General features: G+C 43.3%; 1 protein-coding gene across 47 annotated transcripts in view; it reads left to right on the forward strand.

The window, feature by feature from the left end:
- Positions 1–17,774, forward strand: part of FBXO15 (F-box protein 15) — a 585,398-nt gene that overhangs the window by 20,238 nt on the left and 547,386 nt on the right. For all 47 annotated transcript variants that reach the window (XR_014234370.1, XR_014234371.1, XR_014234372.1 and 44 more), the window contains exons 6-8: positions 724–850; positions 2,001–2,083; positions 3,039–3,181. Coding sequence is in view for 41 of the 47 variants with exons in the window: in XM_082355200.1 (XP_082211326.1) it covers positions 724–850; positions 2,001–2,083; positions 3,039–3,181 (353 nt within the window). In the remaining 6 variants the exon portion in view is untranslated. The remainder of the gene's footprint in view (positions 1–723; positions 851–2,000; positions 2,084–3,038; positions 3,182–17,774) is intronic.

Here is a 17,774-nt window from a genome sequence, read left to right on the forward strand (position 1 = left end):
CTGACCACTGAGATCGCCTCTCCCTCAGGGTGTCCTGAATTGCCTCTGGGAATGACAGACATCTCCGCCTACCATGATAGAGCGAACAGAATGTTTCATTCTGTTTATGTGTCATGATGAACAGTAGAGTTGGGTTGTGTTTTCTTACACATTTGAGTTACTTACTCTTAGACACTAATTCTAATGTCGAGTTCATGCTGTATCTCCTTCATGAAAACACTCATGATTTTGGTTTAAATTTATTTTCTGACGTTACAGTTTTCACCATCTCTGAGCTATTCTTGATAATAAGTTTAAAAGGTAACCCTGCTTTCAGGCCGCCTACTAGACCCCCAGCTTTTTTGTCATTTAAGGGATTTCATCTTAGCTTATGCATCCCGTACGTTGAGAATCTACTGCTGATCGTAGCGTTGTGCTGGGTTTTGAGGGGAAGAGGATAGAAGACGGTTCTTCCTCTCCCTCACCTGTGTGATTGTTCAGCTCACTGCTGGCGAGGCCGTAGAGTTGACAGTAAGAGCGGGGGTGGGGAGAATAAGATAGATGGTGAGAAATTTGGACTTGCCATTTTGCCTTTTATTTATACAAGTTGTTTCTCCTTATTAGCAATGTGTACATGATTAGCATGTTCTTAATAGTCTTTTTAGATGTGCCAAAGAGAATCAACAACACGGGGGAAGCCAGAGCTCATTTTTCTCTCTCCTTTCTTTGGCATGATGTTCAAAGACCCCGATGGCATTCTTTAATTGGGAAGTACAACCTGAGTCGCTTAACCGAGTCCACCATGCTTGGCTGTGACGGGCTGATCCGGATCTTCTGCCTGCACCCGGGCCTCGTGGTGGGGCTCTGGAAGGTAAGCCCGGACCGTACCTGCCACGTTTGCTCCCGTCGTGCATGGGGTCAAGGGTTAAGTCCTTTAGACGTTCAGCGACCTCCTACGGACCTCACGTTCCCCGCTGCCTGGCCCTCGCGCCTTCGCGGCAGGTCTGCCGTTCTACCCTCGCCTGTGACGAACCAGCCCTTCCCGCCGGGCGCTTTGGTTCACGTTACCCCGCTAGCATCCTGGGACTTTCCCCTTCCTCCTCCAGCCGGTCCACATTCCATCCTTCTCCTTTCACGCCCTTCCTCTGCCGGAGCATCTCCTGTGCGTTTAACCTGGGGCCCTCAGACGCGTCTCGCCTGGAGCCATGTAAGGATGGCAGCTCCCAAGTTGACTGTGGGAATAGCACTCACGTCTGTACACGGCGGCCAGGCAGAACCCAGGTCCCCACGCCAGCCTCCGGACCTTTTCTTCCCTCGTCCTGCTCTGGCCGTCGGGTCGTCTTTCTCCCTCACTCCCTCTGTACAAGGTGACTGGGGGCCAGGCAGCACTTGGCTCGCTCTGGGCTCTTGAGTTGGTCCATCTGGGTTGGCCGAGCGGATGCCAGGACTCTGGTTGACCCTGGAGAAGGGCAGCTTCAGGCTGCCGTCTGGGTCACCTTCCCCCGGCAGGGCAGCTGTGCCCGGGGAGAAACGGGTGTCGGCTCCTGTGCCGTCCCGTCCTGTCTGCTGCTGCCCGACCTGCTGATGAGTGGACTTGGAGTCTAATCCCTCCCACCGGGTTTGCCAAGTCAAACAGGTCCTGCCGCGGCTGCTGAGTGTGTGTGGGATTAACCTTGTGAAGTTCGTACCAGCCTTCTCTTTATCTTTGAAAAGACTTTGAAACAACCTGGAGCTAACAAAATATATTTCCACAGTCATCATGTGTCAGACAGCACTTTGATGTTTCATAAATACTAGGGTGTTAATCCTTTTGGTACCACGTGCTCTGCGTATTTGGATGCATTGTGGTCCTGCTATGAATGTGACAGATAAGTCATATTAGACAGTGATAATGCTTTGGCACTGCAGGAATCTTAGGTTGTAAGAAACCACATCTATCTGTAAGATGAATGTGCTGCGATCTTCACAATGACCTTATGAAAAATTAAAATATTTCAGTTGAAAAATGTATTCTTTTTCAGAGGGAGGAAGAACTGGCTTTTGTTATGGCAAATCTTCATTTCCATCACCTTGTGGAGCGGAGCACGTTAGGCTCGGCTGCTATGTATGTATCTGTATGTGGTGTATTAAATTTTGTGCAGTCAGCATAAAGGATTCGGAGTTGATACCATCTTAGTATCCTGAGAATAGCTACAAAGACATTCTGTCTTTAATCAATAGACAGAAGCCAACAGACAAAATTACGTAGCTGTTGCTAAAAACATTGGATTATCCGTCAGTAGCTGTTTGCTTTACTTGTTCGGGTTCAGGGTGATGCACCTTGTGGAGTGTGATTTAAAGGGCAGGGAAGCTTCATTACTACAAGATGCTAGTGCACTGAGGTGCTGCAAGTTCTCTGCAGTAGTTTGCATTTTCCTGTCTTGAAAGGCAGGCAGACCTGTGGCCCACTTGGCCTGACCTGCAGATGTGTTTTTGCTTGGTTGGGACAGTGTGTCTGTTAATGAACTTCGGGTCATCAGGTGGGGGACATGCTTTCCGGCTCCCTGCTCCTCTCACCCTTCCCCTGGGGCTGAGACTCCCATAGGCCTTTTTTTTTTTTTTTTTTTTAACGTGAATTGCTCCCCAGTGCTTCTGAGTTTGTTACCTTATATAGTAACGCGTTCCTTACTGAATGAAAACGCGTTCATTGTGGCTTTTGGTCTTCTTCCGGGGGAGTCCCTGAGCTGTAGGTCTGTTGTTGGGTGCATTTTCCTGCTGCGCGTTCAGCCCTCTGGATGCCGAGACCACTGCGGAGCGGAGCTGCTGCCCCGGGCGGATGTCAGAACCATGTTCTGTCATGGTGGTCCGGGGATGCGCAGGGAACACGCGCTTCTGCCCGTTTGTATGGAAGTTGGTAGAAGGAACGTGGGGCCGTTCTTCTGCGTCTGTGGTACTGAACGTGATTGGCAATGGTTTGATGGGAGCTGGTGCTTTGAAGGGGTGTTAATTTTTTAAAGAGTATTTCCAGTTCAAGCATTTTAGCTCTGGTGTTGACAGATACGTTTTGTTTTGCTTTTTAGCCCCTACGAGCTGCCTCCTCATACCCCCCTTTTGGATGACAGCCCAGAGCGTGGACTGAGTGACTACCAACTCCATGTTGATATGCACAGCGGGGGAGTTTTCTGCCTGTGTGGCACGTTTCGCAACCTCTCCACCAGCAAAGGTGAAACTCACTGAGTCTTTTGTTTCAGAGTGGAATTCCAAGGCTGGAGAGGCGAGGGGAGCACGTTGTATATCTGAGTTAAGAATGCCCCCTGGCTGGCCCCTTAACTGTGTCCTGGCCCTCCGTCCTCCCAGACCCTGATCACTAGGACTTGTGCAGTTCCTCAGATGCTGGCTCTGTCTCCGTCATCACCGTCACCCCTGCTCTGCCTTCTGGAATATTCTCTGCTCAGCCTTTCTACTGGCACTTATTGCTTTGCCCTACCATATCCCCCCTCTCCCACCCCAGCTTCTTCTCTTCTTTCTCAGAGGAATTTGGTAGATTTGCCAGCAGGGCCAGTGTAGAGCCCGTCCAGGATGAGAATAAAGGCAGCGAGCCCTCTGTACTGCACCAGCGTTTATCACGCTCACGGAAGCCGAGACACGGACTGGGGTGGACAGAGGAGGGAAGGGACACCAGTCAAGAGGAGGAAAAGAGGGAATGCAGTGCGCCCTGCTCTGGTTTCTCTGACTGGTTCCTCTTGCTCTCTTTGCTCTGTGTCCCAAGACCTTGAAGTTTGGTATAGAGACTTGCCTAGACTGAAGTTTAACATTTATCGTAAGAATATTTTATAGGGGAAACTATGCACTTCGTTTCTGAATATCCTGTTCCCCAAAATTCTTTTAGTTAATGGATTTGGCATCCATTAATACTCCTTGCCTAAATCAGTTTTTTTGAGTTTAGAAAATGGTGGTTTTAAAATTATGTCATTGTGTCCACATTTATTAGCTGAGCTTTTGTAAAGAGCTTTCCTTCATCAACTGGGTAGATTCCTGTAATGGTAGGGTAAATGCTTGCATCCTTTCTCTTTTAACCACCAATTTTCAGATTAGGAAATTGATGTAATTGTCGCCTCCTGTGGTGGGGAACGGTTTTGAGTGCACTCTCTCCTCTCTGTCTTTCTTGTTTAGTGTCACTTTGGACTCTTCGGTTTTTATTTACTCAGTAATTTATAATCAATTACAGATATTATTCTTTGGGAAGCTAAGTTTGTTCTTTGTGAAGTCCCCAGTTTGGTCAGTGGGATCCACTTCAGGCTGGCTTCTGTGCCCTTTTCATAACCTCCTTTCTTCTCTGAGCCGTCTTTGCATTTGTCTCGGGAAGATTTCTAGATTTTTCTGTGCTTGATGGCGCTTCTGATAGAATTACGACAAATGTGTATATTAACCTAGGGTGGATTGACATCTTCGTCGTTGATTTACCCTACCCATAAATGTGGAGTGTCTTTCAGTTTGTTCAGAAATACTTTTATGTCTTGTAGGAGTGTACCAGAATTTTCTTCATACTAATTTTGCACATTTCTTAAGATTTTTAGTAAGTATTTCATCTTTGTTATTTCTGATATTATATCTCCTACTTGTTTTGTAATGTCTTTGTGTGGTTTTGGTCTCAGGCCACTGCTGATCTGATAGAATGAGTTGGGAAGTATTCCTAACTCTTGAATTTTTCAGAGGATTTTGGATACAATTGGCAGTATTTCTTAAGTGGTTGGTGGAATTCACCTGTGAAGCCATCGAGGCCTGGAGCTTGCTTCGTGGGAAGGTTTTTAACTACAGTTTCAATTTCTTTTACAGATGTATGGCTATTTAGGTTATCTATTTCTTCTTGTGTGAGCTTTGGTATGTTGCGTCTTTCAAGCAATTTGCCTAAATATTAAATAGGTTAAGATTGATCAGTGGATTCAGGGATTTTTCAGCCTGCGTCTTCTGTAAATTTCTCCATGAATGTTTACCAGATGGTGGGTACTTATAGCCATCATTTTATTAGCGATTGTAAAATGATGATCCCCTAATTCTGTCATTCCTTCTACATCTATTATTAGCATTCTTTTATAAAGAAGGGTTTTCTATTATCAACTGTTTAATTACCATGAAATATAATTAATATAGGAAAGGCATGGTACATGCTTAATTCTTCATTAATTTACAACATAGTGATTAATGCTCTAATAGTCTTCGAAGATGACTTGTAAGTTTTTTGGGGGGGAGGTATTATTATGAATTCATGGATTAAAAAAATAGAGGTTATGTATTTTAGTCCACTTGAAGTCATTATTCTTTTTATTGTTACTGTGATGTTCAAATTGTGCTGTCATCTCATCTGCTTCTGTTCTTTTGATATGAGTGTGGTCATCTTTGGTAACTTGCTTGTGTTCTAACAGGACAAGGTACCTCAAGCTCATTTTGTCTGTTTCCTACCCAGACCTGGAGTTGGCCATTTCTCTAGGAGCTCTGGTTCCTTTTCGTTCCCACTACACTGTGGTATTTAGAGACCGTAATCTGGATCCTAGGGATGCACATTGCTCTTGGATTTTCATTTCTTTTAGGGTTTTCAGTGGGCAGAGCTATGAGGTTTGTAGATTTTATAATATGTAGAAATAAATCATGCATTCATTTAAATTAAAGATCTTGGGGTTTTTAATTAACCTTTTTTATTATATACTTATATTTCTTTTCTTTTGCTGAAAGTCTTTGTTCTGAACAACATCAAAATATATAATAATTTCAAAAACAGTACTGAAATTATTAGTAATAACCTATTGAATGTTATTTTAATTAAGATTTTCCTTGTGGTTCTTTATGTGTTTAAGATATGTCATGTTAGAAAAAGTTAAGTCACCTAAAATAATTCTGCTGTGTGTGGTTATGCTACCTCTTTGATATACAATTAGAGTGATTTGTTTCAGTTGATTTTTTATTTTTTCAGGATTGCTTTGCTTCTATTTTTACATTTAAAAATTACATACAACATTTATATGGTCCAAAGTTGAAGTTACAAAACAATGTAGTTCAGAGACATTTACTTCTACCCTTGTCCCTTCACTTCTCTTCTTTTCCTCCCTTCAAAGTTAACCCTTTATATTAGCCTAAGGTTTGTTCTTTAAATGTTTCTTTTTGACTACATAATGCTATATATCAATATATTTATATTTCTCCCATTTTTTTTTAAATGAGGCATACTGTACTCCCTTTTAAGTTCCTTCATTTTTCCCAATTAATAATTTATGCTGGAGATTAGTCTTTATTTATTTATTTTTTTAATGGGCATGTTGGTTTGTTTGTTTGTTTATTTATTTATTTATTTTTGGCTGTGTTGGGTCTTCGTTGCTGTGTGTGGGCTTTCTCTAGTTGCGGTGAGCAGGGGTTACTCTTCGTTGTGGTGCACAGGCTTCTCATTGCAGTGGCTTCTCTTGTTGCAGAGCACGGGCTCTAGGCACGTGGGCACGTGGGTTTCAGTAGTTGTGGCATGCAGGCTTCAGTAGTTGTGGCTCACGGGCTCTAGAGCACAGGCTCAGTAGTTGTGGCGCACGAGCTTAGCTGCTCCGCGGCACGTGGGATCTTCCCGGACCAGGGCTCGAACCCGTGTCCCCTGCATTGGCAGACGGATTCTTAACCACTGTGCCACCAGGGAAGCCCTGGAGATTAGTCTTTAGAATGAGATACAGATCTTTTTCATTCTCTTTAAAACATCCACAGGTAGGTAGTTTGTTAATGTCTTTTTCCGTGGTTTCCAGTCTTTGCTGTTACAGACAGTGGAATAGCGAATATAAAAGGAATAGCCTTGTTCACACATTGCTTCATGTTTTGGCAGCTTGTCTTTGGGAGACTTGCTTAGAAATAGGGTTGCTAGCTCAGAGGGTAAATGCAAATGTAATTTTGAAGATCACTGGCAAATTCCCCTCTTATGAGGGTATTAACAACTTAATGGGGAATTAAGTTAATAAAATACGTTATCACTAAGTATGTTTGTTCTAGGTTTTTGTTATGTGTTCTTACAAGTTAAGGAAGTTTCTATTCCTGGATTTGTTGGGTTTTTTGAAAAAAATCAGGAATAATTGTTAAATGTTATCAAATACATTTGGGCAACTATTGATGATACGATTTTTTTTCTCCTTTACACTATTATAGTGAATTTCATTAATATATCTTCTATTGGTTAACATCCTAGAATCCCTAAGTTAAGCTTCTCTTGTCATATGTATGCTTATTTTTAAGGTACTGGTTTCAGTTATTTGGTTTTCAGTGTTTTCCATTTAAACTCAGGGTACAGTTTTCCTTTATTTTTTATGTTTTAAATCTATTTCTGATTCCGTTATAATCAGGTTTTCTACTTTTAATTGAATCAGTTTTAGCATTTATATGATTTTCTAGAAATCATCTGTTTTCTTTAGGTTTATTTTGATCTTTTTCTAGCTTTTTTGAGTTGACTGCTTAGATTGTTTAATTTTCAGGTTTTCTTGTTTTTCTTCAGTGGTCTTTATGCCCGGAATCTTGGACTCTCAGAGTTAGGAAGGACTGGTGAGGTGATCTAGAGAATGACCCCTCCTGGGCTTGAATTTGCTCTGTCCGGAAACAGCCCACCCGCTTTTGTGAAGGTGTGAAAATTCGGCCTTTCACTGAGCCCAAATTATCTTCTTTGTACTTTAACCCATTTACCTTTATTATGTTATTTAAAATAGAGAATGAAATCTGTCCCTTTTCCCGGTATACACTGTCGAGGGGACTGCTGACATGCCCCCTGTCTATACCCAGGGCACAGACTCGTGTGCTTGGGGCTGGTGTTGGCAGAGAACTTGTTCTCTTGCTCTCTGGGGCTCCAGCCCTGCGTCCTCAGGGGCCCTTCACTTCCAGCATTTCCTACCTGACAGGATCTCTGTTCTCCAGGGGTTGGGTCGAGGTCTGTCTTAGGCGGGTGCTAGGACTTCAGAGGACAGGATTCCCCCTCCCCTCGTTCTCAGCAAATACAGCATCATGTTGATGAAGCTTCGTGTGTGTCCCTAACGCCTAAGCTGTGCCCGTGATGATGATGAGGACGGGACGATGGTGACAGAGAACACGGATGGGCACTCATCAGAGGCGCTTGCTGAACGTTTCATATTTATATTAACCTCCACGGCAGGCCTGTGGGCTGGGCACTGTGATCTCTCCCGTGTTGTTAACAGGGCAGCCGAAGTGGACCGTAGGCCAGTTCTTGAATCACGAGCAGCTGGTGCGCGGCGGAGCTCCGTCTGCCCCCGAGCCTCGCCGCTGCCTCCTCTCCACTGTACTTTGCAGTGATGTGCTTCTAGAGCGGATCTTCTTGTGTGTGCGGCTCTGTCTTTTCAAGGTGTTGCCATCGTACGTGTGTCAGGCGGGGCCCGTCTCTGCTGGAGTGCTGACACACCCCTGAGAAGCTGAGATGGTTGTTAGGACACACAGGAGGCCAGGTAAAGTGAAGGAGGACAGGAAACTTCTATGGGAATAATTCACCGTCATCTGTTGTTTTCACAGTGAGGAACACTTTCACCCTAAGACTTCGCACAAGACTCAGGTGCTTCCTCTGCGTGTAGTTCTGCGACGAGGGTCAGCAGGGGGCGCCGTTGCCATCAGAGTTGTCACATTTCACCGGAGTACAGACTCAAACGCCTGCTACGGTTTTTGAGAAACTCTCTTGTGGTACCAGGGGGTATGTTTAGTAAATTCCAGCGATGCCATTGCAGGAGGGGGTGACAGCACTGTGCCCTGTCAAGGATAAGTGTTCTGTCGTCACGTCCCTGGAGCTGGGAGCGTCCTCGCCTGGCTCTGAGGGGCAGCCTACGGGGAGTGGCAGGAAGGGGAGGGGACCAGGCCCGTCCGTGTGTCTGGCGCGTGCACTGACAGGTGCTGGCGGCGGATGCGCCCGTCCCACGCGCGTCGCCTGCCCTCCGTGACGGTGCAGAGAAGCCTGCTGGGCCAGGTCGCAGGCCCCGGGGAGGGTGGCTCCAGGGGCTCGCGGAGGGCTCTGAGGAGGGGCAGGCGGAGGGGGGCCGGGGCCGGCGTAAAGCGACTAGTGGTGGCGCTCAGACGGGTTAACGGGGAGTGGGCCGGACCCAGTCAGGAGGGGTCTCGAAGGAGCGGAAAGGTACAACTTTAAATATGACGTAATTGATGAACAGAGCCTGAGTTTGGTCATTTCGTAGGACCGCTTCCAGCATTCCATCTTTAAATAAAACATTTGAGGCTGTACCAATTCAGTCCACAAATTCATTACAGTTCTATTAAAAAATCCCAAAGGGAATTTATTATGAAACTTGCCAAATTGACTCTAAAATCCATTTAGAAATACACATGAATATGGAATGGCTGATAAAAGTTTTGTTTTAAATGTTTAAGTGTGAGGTAGTGTCATCTTTTCTCTGTACGATGTGTTTAGACTACAGAAAAACAATTAAACAGTTAAAAAAACCATGTACCTGCCACACAGTGTAAGAAGTAGACCATTACCCGTAACTCTGAAGCCACCTGTGTGGTTAAACTTGTTTTGTATTGTGAAACGACACAAGGAGAAATGCGTAAAACAAATTATCATAAAGCAAACAACTGTGTGACCACCATCCAGGTCTTGATTAAATTTTGAAAATAGTAAGAGGGCTACTGGTCTTACCAAATGTTAGACACACAGTAAAACTACAGTGACTGAGAAAGCATGGGATCATTGAAGCAGCAGCTGCCCAAGATACCGTGCACATCTTTTGCAGTTCCAGATTCGCTTGTCAGGTATTCTGATAAATATTGGACTTATAGCAATTAGTAGCTATTTTAATTAGTTGTACCATGATATGTCTATAAATCTGAGCATGTCTTCATCCTTTAGAGGAAATGTATATATTTCTTTAGAGTTTTAGTATAGAATGCATTGTGTAGAATAATTTGCCTACGACAGGCTAAAAAGATCTCTAGAAATGACTGTGCAGTCAGTTCATATGCAGGGAATACAGATAATCAAAGGATTCACGCCATGTTTATATGCATACAGAGCAACCTCAGTGAAGCATTCAGAGTGAGTACTGGCCATTTGATGCTCTCTCCCTCTTGGTCACAGTATTTTCTCTGAATAAAATATCCCTCTGTTCTATTTTCTTAACTCTGTCTCATGTACTGTGCTACAAGGTTCTTTGGATTTTTATTGTTGTAGTTGCAATGCATGTTACTAAAATCAAACCAGAAGACCCTAGTTAGTTCTTGGAGCTGGAGTGAGATCCCTGAGACACAGAGCTCACCCTTGGGGGATGAGCACCCTGGGACCCTGACTTGGCCAGCGCTGTGAGGCCACAGCCAACGCCTCTGGGCTGTGAATTCCCACACTTCTCTGGTGGGCTCAGCTCCCACGTGGTGACACCACACCCTGCTGTACTGTTCACCTTGTCTGCCTTTCGGGTCAGAGCAGGCTCTGTGCTGGCGGCTCTGCCTGGTCCTCCAGTTTGCTAATGCAGAGCTCGAGCTCTAGACATTATTCTCCTCAGTCAGACGCTGTCCAGGGAGACGGTGTCCTACCTCTCAGCGCTGCTGATGGCGAATGCAGAGAATCCAGGTCCTTCCTTCTTTCCCGAAAGGTTTATTTGACGGCTTCTCCTTGGGACTTTGTCATATTCCTCCCCCAAGGACCTGGGATGTTTTCTCTTTGTATTTTCATGTGTTCTGTCACTTTGACGAGTCATGGCTGCATTAAGAATTTTCTTAAAAGGAACAGTGTTACCTTTTTTTTCAAAGGAAGATTCATGATTCCTGAGCCTGTCCATGTTTGCTACCTGCTTCTTTGGGTATTGCCACTAAAATTAAGCTAAAAGGAAGTTTAAGTGAAGACATATTTTGTTACCTGAATTGGATTTATAAGCGAAATAATTTGTAAATGGAAACTTGAAGTAAGCTTCTTCAAGTGCATTGTGGGTTTTCCTGTGCACATCATGATTTCTGTTCTTTTGCAAATGTGGGTAAACTGTTGGCATTGGGTCCCCAAGACCCAGTGGATCTGCTGGGAGGACTCACAGGTCTCAAGGTATAGTTTTATTAATGGCTAAGATTTATTACAGCCAGAGGGTACAGAGCAAAGTCAGTGGAGGGGAAAAGCCTTAAGGGGTGAAGTCTAGGGGAAGGAGGTGCAGGCATCCAAGGGTCCCCTCCCAGGATGTGCAGTCACACAGGAGTCGTGAGGACACCTGCGAAATGCTGCCTACCTGAGAAGTGTGTTGGAGACTCAGCACCCAGGGTTCTTTTTGGGGCTGGTTACGTGGGCACCTGCTGCCTGGCTCGCCCAAATTCCAGACTCCCAGGTGGAAAGATGTTCAGCAGGAACCACATTGTTGGTACAAACTGTTCAGGCAGGTGACCCACTCTTGTCAGTGAGGGATGGTGAGGTGGGAACACTCCTGAAATCCATCCCCAGGCACCAGCCAAGGGCCAGCCTGGCAGGCAGGCCTTTCTAAGAATAGACGGTCTCAGGATGAGAATGGGTACAGTCCAGTGGAAGAGCAGACAGGAAGCAGTCCAGTTGTGTCTTTGAAGTGTGAATAGAGCTTGAAAAAGAGCATGATCGGCAGTGCAAAGTATGAAAGAATGCATATTTTTTGATCTTTGTATCAGGCTAATTATTACCAATTTTCAGAAGCTGAAGGAAAAAGGTTTTACATAGTACAGCAGATTGTAGTCTTTTTATCAGTATTGAGAGGGAGAGTGATGGTAAAGAAGCAAAGGGAAAGAATTTTTAAATAACAAAGTATGCTGCTTCTGTCATTTATTTGAGTTGTTATAAAAATGCATTTAAAAACTAATGTCTTTTTCTTATTATGGGATTTGAAAATTCTGAATATATGGACACTTCTAAAGAAGCAAATAAAAGTCACCCAAGGACAACTCTTGTTTATATTTTGGTCCATTTTCAAATCTGTAGCTATATTTATATTTGTGGACCACATTGTGTGAACAGTGCTTGCTTTTCCCCCATGTCACTAAGTAGTAGTCTTAGGAAAAATTAGATTTTGAAAAGTTGTGTGACAACCCATTGTTTGGTTTTATCAGGATTTATTGACCCATTCTCCTTCTTTTGGGCATTTAGGTCTCCATTTTCATGATTATAGTACTATTATCATGAGCATTAATTTGAAAAATATTTGATGACTTGAGAGGTGCAAATGACATCTGATTGTTTTAAATTTGCAAATGTTGAATGTTAGGTTGACTATTTAAAAAAGCCTGTTGACTGTAGCAGAGGTTTATGGCTACTGTAGCAGCTATCCGGTAGGCTATTTCAGGGGCGTCTTCGTAGGATCCAGATTCCGGAGTACCTGTCACAAGTGTGTGATGGTGCAGTAGCATGAGAACCTTCCACGTAAGGTTCCCCGAGGACTAAAGTGAGGAAATAAGAGGAAGTAAGGAGTGCTTCCAGGAGGTGGGCATGTGCTAGTGTTGTCTTGTTTTTACATTTCTCTCCTGATTGAATGTCCATCTGTTTGTGTTTGGTTGGTTCCATTGTTTTAAATGTTTACAAGATTTATATGAGTTATATTTGCTGCAGGTGTTTTCTCCATTTTGTCTTTTGCCTTTTAATTTGGTATATGTTGCTTTGGATCCTTCCAAAGTTTTTAATGGTATGTAATCAGTCCTTTCTTTCTTGTTGTTTCTTCCAAAAATTTTTTTCACGTAGAAAGTACTCACTTGCCAAGATCAGGCGAATATTCACCTTTGTTTCCTTTACATTATTTCTCTTCATTTTTTAAACCCACACTTCCTTTTGATTAACATAAAGATTACACGCAGCCTGCACGTTCCTGTGCCCTTCCCGCTTCGGGCTCATTGTCTCTGCTGAGGATTGGCACCCCTTCTCCCTGTATCTCCACCAGGCAGGAAGGCAGTTCAAGCTTTACTTGTGAACTGTGTTATGAAAATGTGTCCGTCCCCCGATGTAACATTTCTTACTAGTGAACTTTCATCCAGCATTTCTCAGTTATTTTCATCCATTTATTCTTTTAGATATAATTAATAATCACCTGGCCAGATGTTAAATGTCTTATTTGGATGTTGATCAGATTTGTATTGAATGTGGACATTAATTTGGAAGGAATTGATGTGTTTTTATTTAGGGTTTTGGACTATCTCTCCATTTCTTTAAGTTTTCTTCTCTGCCCTTAGGAGAAATGTTTTCTTATGTAGGTCCTTCACCTTTCTCAACTCATTTTTGTGCTGCCATTGTGAAGGAATATGTTTAGATTATGTTTCCATTATCTGTTGTTAGATTTGTTCTATCTCCTATAGAGATTCTGCAATATGCTTTTCATTAAAGTACTGATTAAATGATAAATATTCAGTGCCTTACTCTGTAAGACACAATAGAAAATATTGAGGGGTTTGAAAGAAGTTATGCACCTGAGAAACTTATTTTTATTCTATGAAAAAAGTAGGGTTGTTCAACTTTTGAGCAGCAGACACTGGTTAGCCCAAATAACCTCTCTTTAAGAAATTATACTTTTAAAGTTTTTAGTGTTTGTTTAAGATACTTTTCATATATAGCATGTTATCCCATTTTTATTTTTGTGATTCCAAAAATAGATACTTTTTTGTTCCCTCTCTTCCTTGATACTAATTACTTTCTATGTTTCTAGGTCAGATTATCCTCTCTAAGCATTTATGATAACAGGAAGGCATTAGAAATAGTACAGTACTTTCTAGGTGGTGATTATCTAGAAAAATTAGAACAGATAATTCTTTAGAGCATCTTCATCAGCAGTTGTTAGTACATTTTTTCCCGTTTTGTACTTTTGGTGACTCATTATGAAAAATCAGCATTACAGATTCTGTTCACAGAGCAGGAGAACGCTGATCTCCATACGTTTTATGTCAGTGCTCACAGGTAGTCAGTGATCCTTGCCCTGAAGCAGAAGAGGCCATGTGATTTGTGGGACCCAGTGCAAAATGAAACCGCGGGGCTCCTCGTTAGAAAATTATTAAGTTCAAAATGCTGACAGCAGCACATTAAACCAGGAGGGGTCCCTTGTATCCACACAGGTTGTGGCCCCTGAAGCCAGCCCCGCCGGTAACACAGGACCTGTGAGGAGGAGCCTTTATGTGAGCCCTTTTCCTCTTCTTTTGCATTTCCGGACTCTTGACCGTTTGAGAGTCTAACTTCATGATTGCCCGGGAGTTCCTTGCAGGAAATCACAAATGCGTGTCCGCTGGGGCTGTCAGATTTCAACTCATCCCTTGTTGCTCCTCAGAAGTCTTTTAATCAACTCTTGTTAGTCCCGCCTTGTATTTCACAGAAAGGCTGTTTAAATGCAGTCGCGCTCATCTTCCTGTTCTCAAGGCTCGCTACCCGCCGTGCTAAGAAAAATGACTGTGCTTCCTGCTCTTCCTCCCTCATCCGCCAGCACATCTTCATGGTATCACAGTCTGTTTGTAGGCTTGTTTTTTTCCTATTTCAGAGAAAAAGATGTCTCACTCTCTTTCCAAAAGATTTCCTTTCCAAAGGATTTCCATTCCTAAATATATCTGCTCCTGCCTGTTCTGGGACCTTTATTTAGCCCTTGGTCTCTTATCTCTTCATTATTTCAAACCAGTTTTCCATCAACTCCTCTTCCACTTATAAATGTATTCATGTTTTCTGATTCGAAAATTATTTTAAAAGAAAAAACCACTTCTGTATAGATGGGAAAATTATTTTTTGTTTGAAAGCTACCTAGAACCTAATTTTCTACCTAGAAAACCTAACCTAAAGCTGGCTTAGCAAGAAGGATTCATGTTGAAAAACCCAGGGGTAGGTCTCCTTCCCAGTGCCGTTTGCCGGGTGGGCTTGTTGCGTGTCAGTGGGACTGGACGTGTCCAGCAGTCTTCTGTCCCTCCTTCTCGCTCCCATTCCCACGACTCTTGCTTTGCTGGGTTCTGAGTTGGGCTTCCTCCTCCCAGGGCAGCTCTAACACCCTCTAGATCCCACATCCAAGGCCGAGGTCTTGCTGCCGAGCTCCACCCACAGCCTGCCCAAGAGTCTCAGAGCATCTCCCTGGCTCTGGTCGGGTCATGAACCACCCCTGACTCAGTTAGTGGCCAGATGGATGGGGCTCCATGACCGAGCCTGGTTCCTCGCATCTGAAGCATGGGCACCGACCTGGCTGTGTTCCTCAGAGGATACCGGACTGTTCTTAGCGAGAGAAGCAGAGCAGGCGTCGGAGGGCCCAAAACAAACATCCGCATACTTTCCCCTTAAACGTCTTTGGAAGGACTAGTCTAGGAAAAAATAATTATACTCAGATGGACTGGACTGATAGAAAATAGAGCCAAAGGCAGGAAAATTGAACCAAGTCTTGTGAAAATACCAGTCTGAACCTTCGAATACAGCAATAGAAAAAACTATTTTCAAACACCATTGGATTAATGAACAGTGAAGTTTTAAAGAGTCTAAATATACAATTTATTCTCTTTAAAATCAAGTTAATTGTCACCAATATCAGGAACGACACCACCAGAAAATGTAGCCTGTGGGAGTCCTACTTAACATGAGTCCTACTTACTCCCACTGCCCCCGCTTCTCAGAAGATTATTGGAGATTTTATTGATGTCGTCACATCCTCCAAGACAGACATTGTTTGGGTCCAAGCCGGAACCGAGGACGGAAATTGTCCTAAAGATTTGGAAGTTCTGTTTTTCCAGTCTCTCACCAGTACAGCTCCAGTTCATTTCCCTTTTGCGACCTACATACGAAATGGAAGCGGAAGAGGGAGCTCTCATCCTCCTCGTGCTCAGGGACCTGATCTATGATTGTATTTAACTATTTACATTTTACGTATATGAGGGGTTTGGAAAATAACAGAGGTATCTGAAAATAATTAGCTGAGAGAAATAGAAAAGCCATGTATATGCCAGGGCAGATTTACATTAGACAACCAACAGGGAATGGCGGGATACTAAAGATTTTCTCTCCCTAAGAATTAGTGCCAGTTCTATTTGATCATTAGAGTCTAATGATTATACCATCTTGTTACTGATTATTACTTTGTAGCATCAGATCTCTGCTGTAAATTGTTAATGCTCTGTGGCAACTATTTTTAGGTTTATAGGGTCTTCCTACCTCTCTATCCAAGACTTAGAGACACCTGAGAGTTGCCTCCTGATGGCCGTTCCATTTATTTGTGTCCCTGAGTTGGTCTCCAGATGGTGATCGAGGGTTCTGTCTTGTTCAGCTTATCTGTTTAGTTAACCTGTGCTCTGTTGTCCTTGCCTCAGGCAGTTCTAATCTAACTGAACCCCCTTCCCTCTTCTTTCTCTTTGCTTCAGGAAAATTCAGTCACCAATCTCTCCTCCCCACTTTCTTTACTTCCCACTTTATCTGTGTTCTATTTATGATGCAAAAAATGAACTCTAATCAAAGCTGAGAAATGAGAAATGTTATTAGTAGTGCCATTAATATGCCACAGAAGACATGACCTTTATTCCCAAAGATGGTAGATTATTTCAGGAAACAGATCTAGCAGTCCAATGTATTTAAATGTTAAAGTGTACAGGGGTTTAGGAAAGGAAGAGATTAATGTAGGTAGAAAGGTGCTGTCATGGCTGAGTCATATTCCATTGTATATATGTATCACATATTCTTTACCTATATTCATATGTTGATGGACATTTTGGTTGCTTCCATGTCTTCGCTATTGTAAAGAGTGTTGCAGTGAACATTGGGGAAGATGTGTCTTTTCGATTTATGCTTTCCTCCAGATATGCGCACAGGAGTGAACTTGCTGGATCATCTGGTAGCTCTATTTTATTTTATTTTATTTCATTTCATTTCAATTTCAATTTTTTTGGAGAAGAGTTGATTTACAATGTTGTGTTACTTTCTGCTGCACAGCACAGTGAAGCAGTTATACATATATCCAATCCTTTTTGGATTCCTTTCCCATACAGGTCATTACAGAGTACTGAGTAGAGTTCCCTGTGCTATACAGTAAGCCCTTATTTGTTTTCTCTTTTATATATAGTGGTGTGTATATGTCAATCCCAATTTCCAATTTATCCCTGCCGCCTCCCCTTACTCTGGTAACCTCCATTCTGTGCTCCATAGTGGCTATTACCAATTTGGCATTGCCACCGATAGCATAGTATTGGTGGCGCAGTGGTTAAGAATCTGCCTGCCATTTCAGGGGTCACAGGTTCGTGCCCTGGCCCGGGAAGACCTCACATGCCACAGAACAAGTAAGCCCGTGCACCACAGCTACTGAGTCTGCACTCTAGAGCCCACGAGCCACAACTACTGAAGCCTGTGTGCCTAGAGCCTGTGCTCCACAACAAGAGAAGCCACCGCAAAGAGAAGGCTTTGTACCACAACGATGAGTAGCCCCCGCTTGCTGCAGCTAGAGAAAAGCTGCATGCAGCAATGAAGACCCAACGCAGATTAAAAAAAATAATAATAAGTAGTAGGTTTCTCTTTTTCCCACACCATCTGAAGCATTTCGTGTTTGTAGACATTGTGATGATGGCTATTCTGAGTGGTTCCAGGTGATACTTCTTTGTACATCTGATTTGCATTTGTCTAACATAAAGCAATGGTGAGCATCTTCATATGTGCTTTTTTTTTTGAACAGTGTGAGTAAAATTTACCCCTTGAAAAAGGGTTATTGAAAGGTTAAAAAAAAAAAAAAAAAGAAAGGTGCTGTCAGCCACAGGGGTGACTGATGAACTCCCTAAAGCAATGGGGGATGAGGAAGATCTGAGGATGCAGGTGGGCCATGCCCAGAGTTATAGGTTGGATAGGAAAAGAGGGGCCAGTGCAAAAAAAGCAG

This window comes from Balaenoptera borealis (assembly GCF_965194805.1).
Source record: "Balaenoptera borealis genome assembly, chromosome: 14".
Classification (NCBI taxonomy): Eukaryota; Metazoa; Chordata; class Mammalia; order Artiodactyla; family Balaenopteridae; genus Balaenoptera; species Balaenoptera borealis.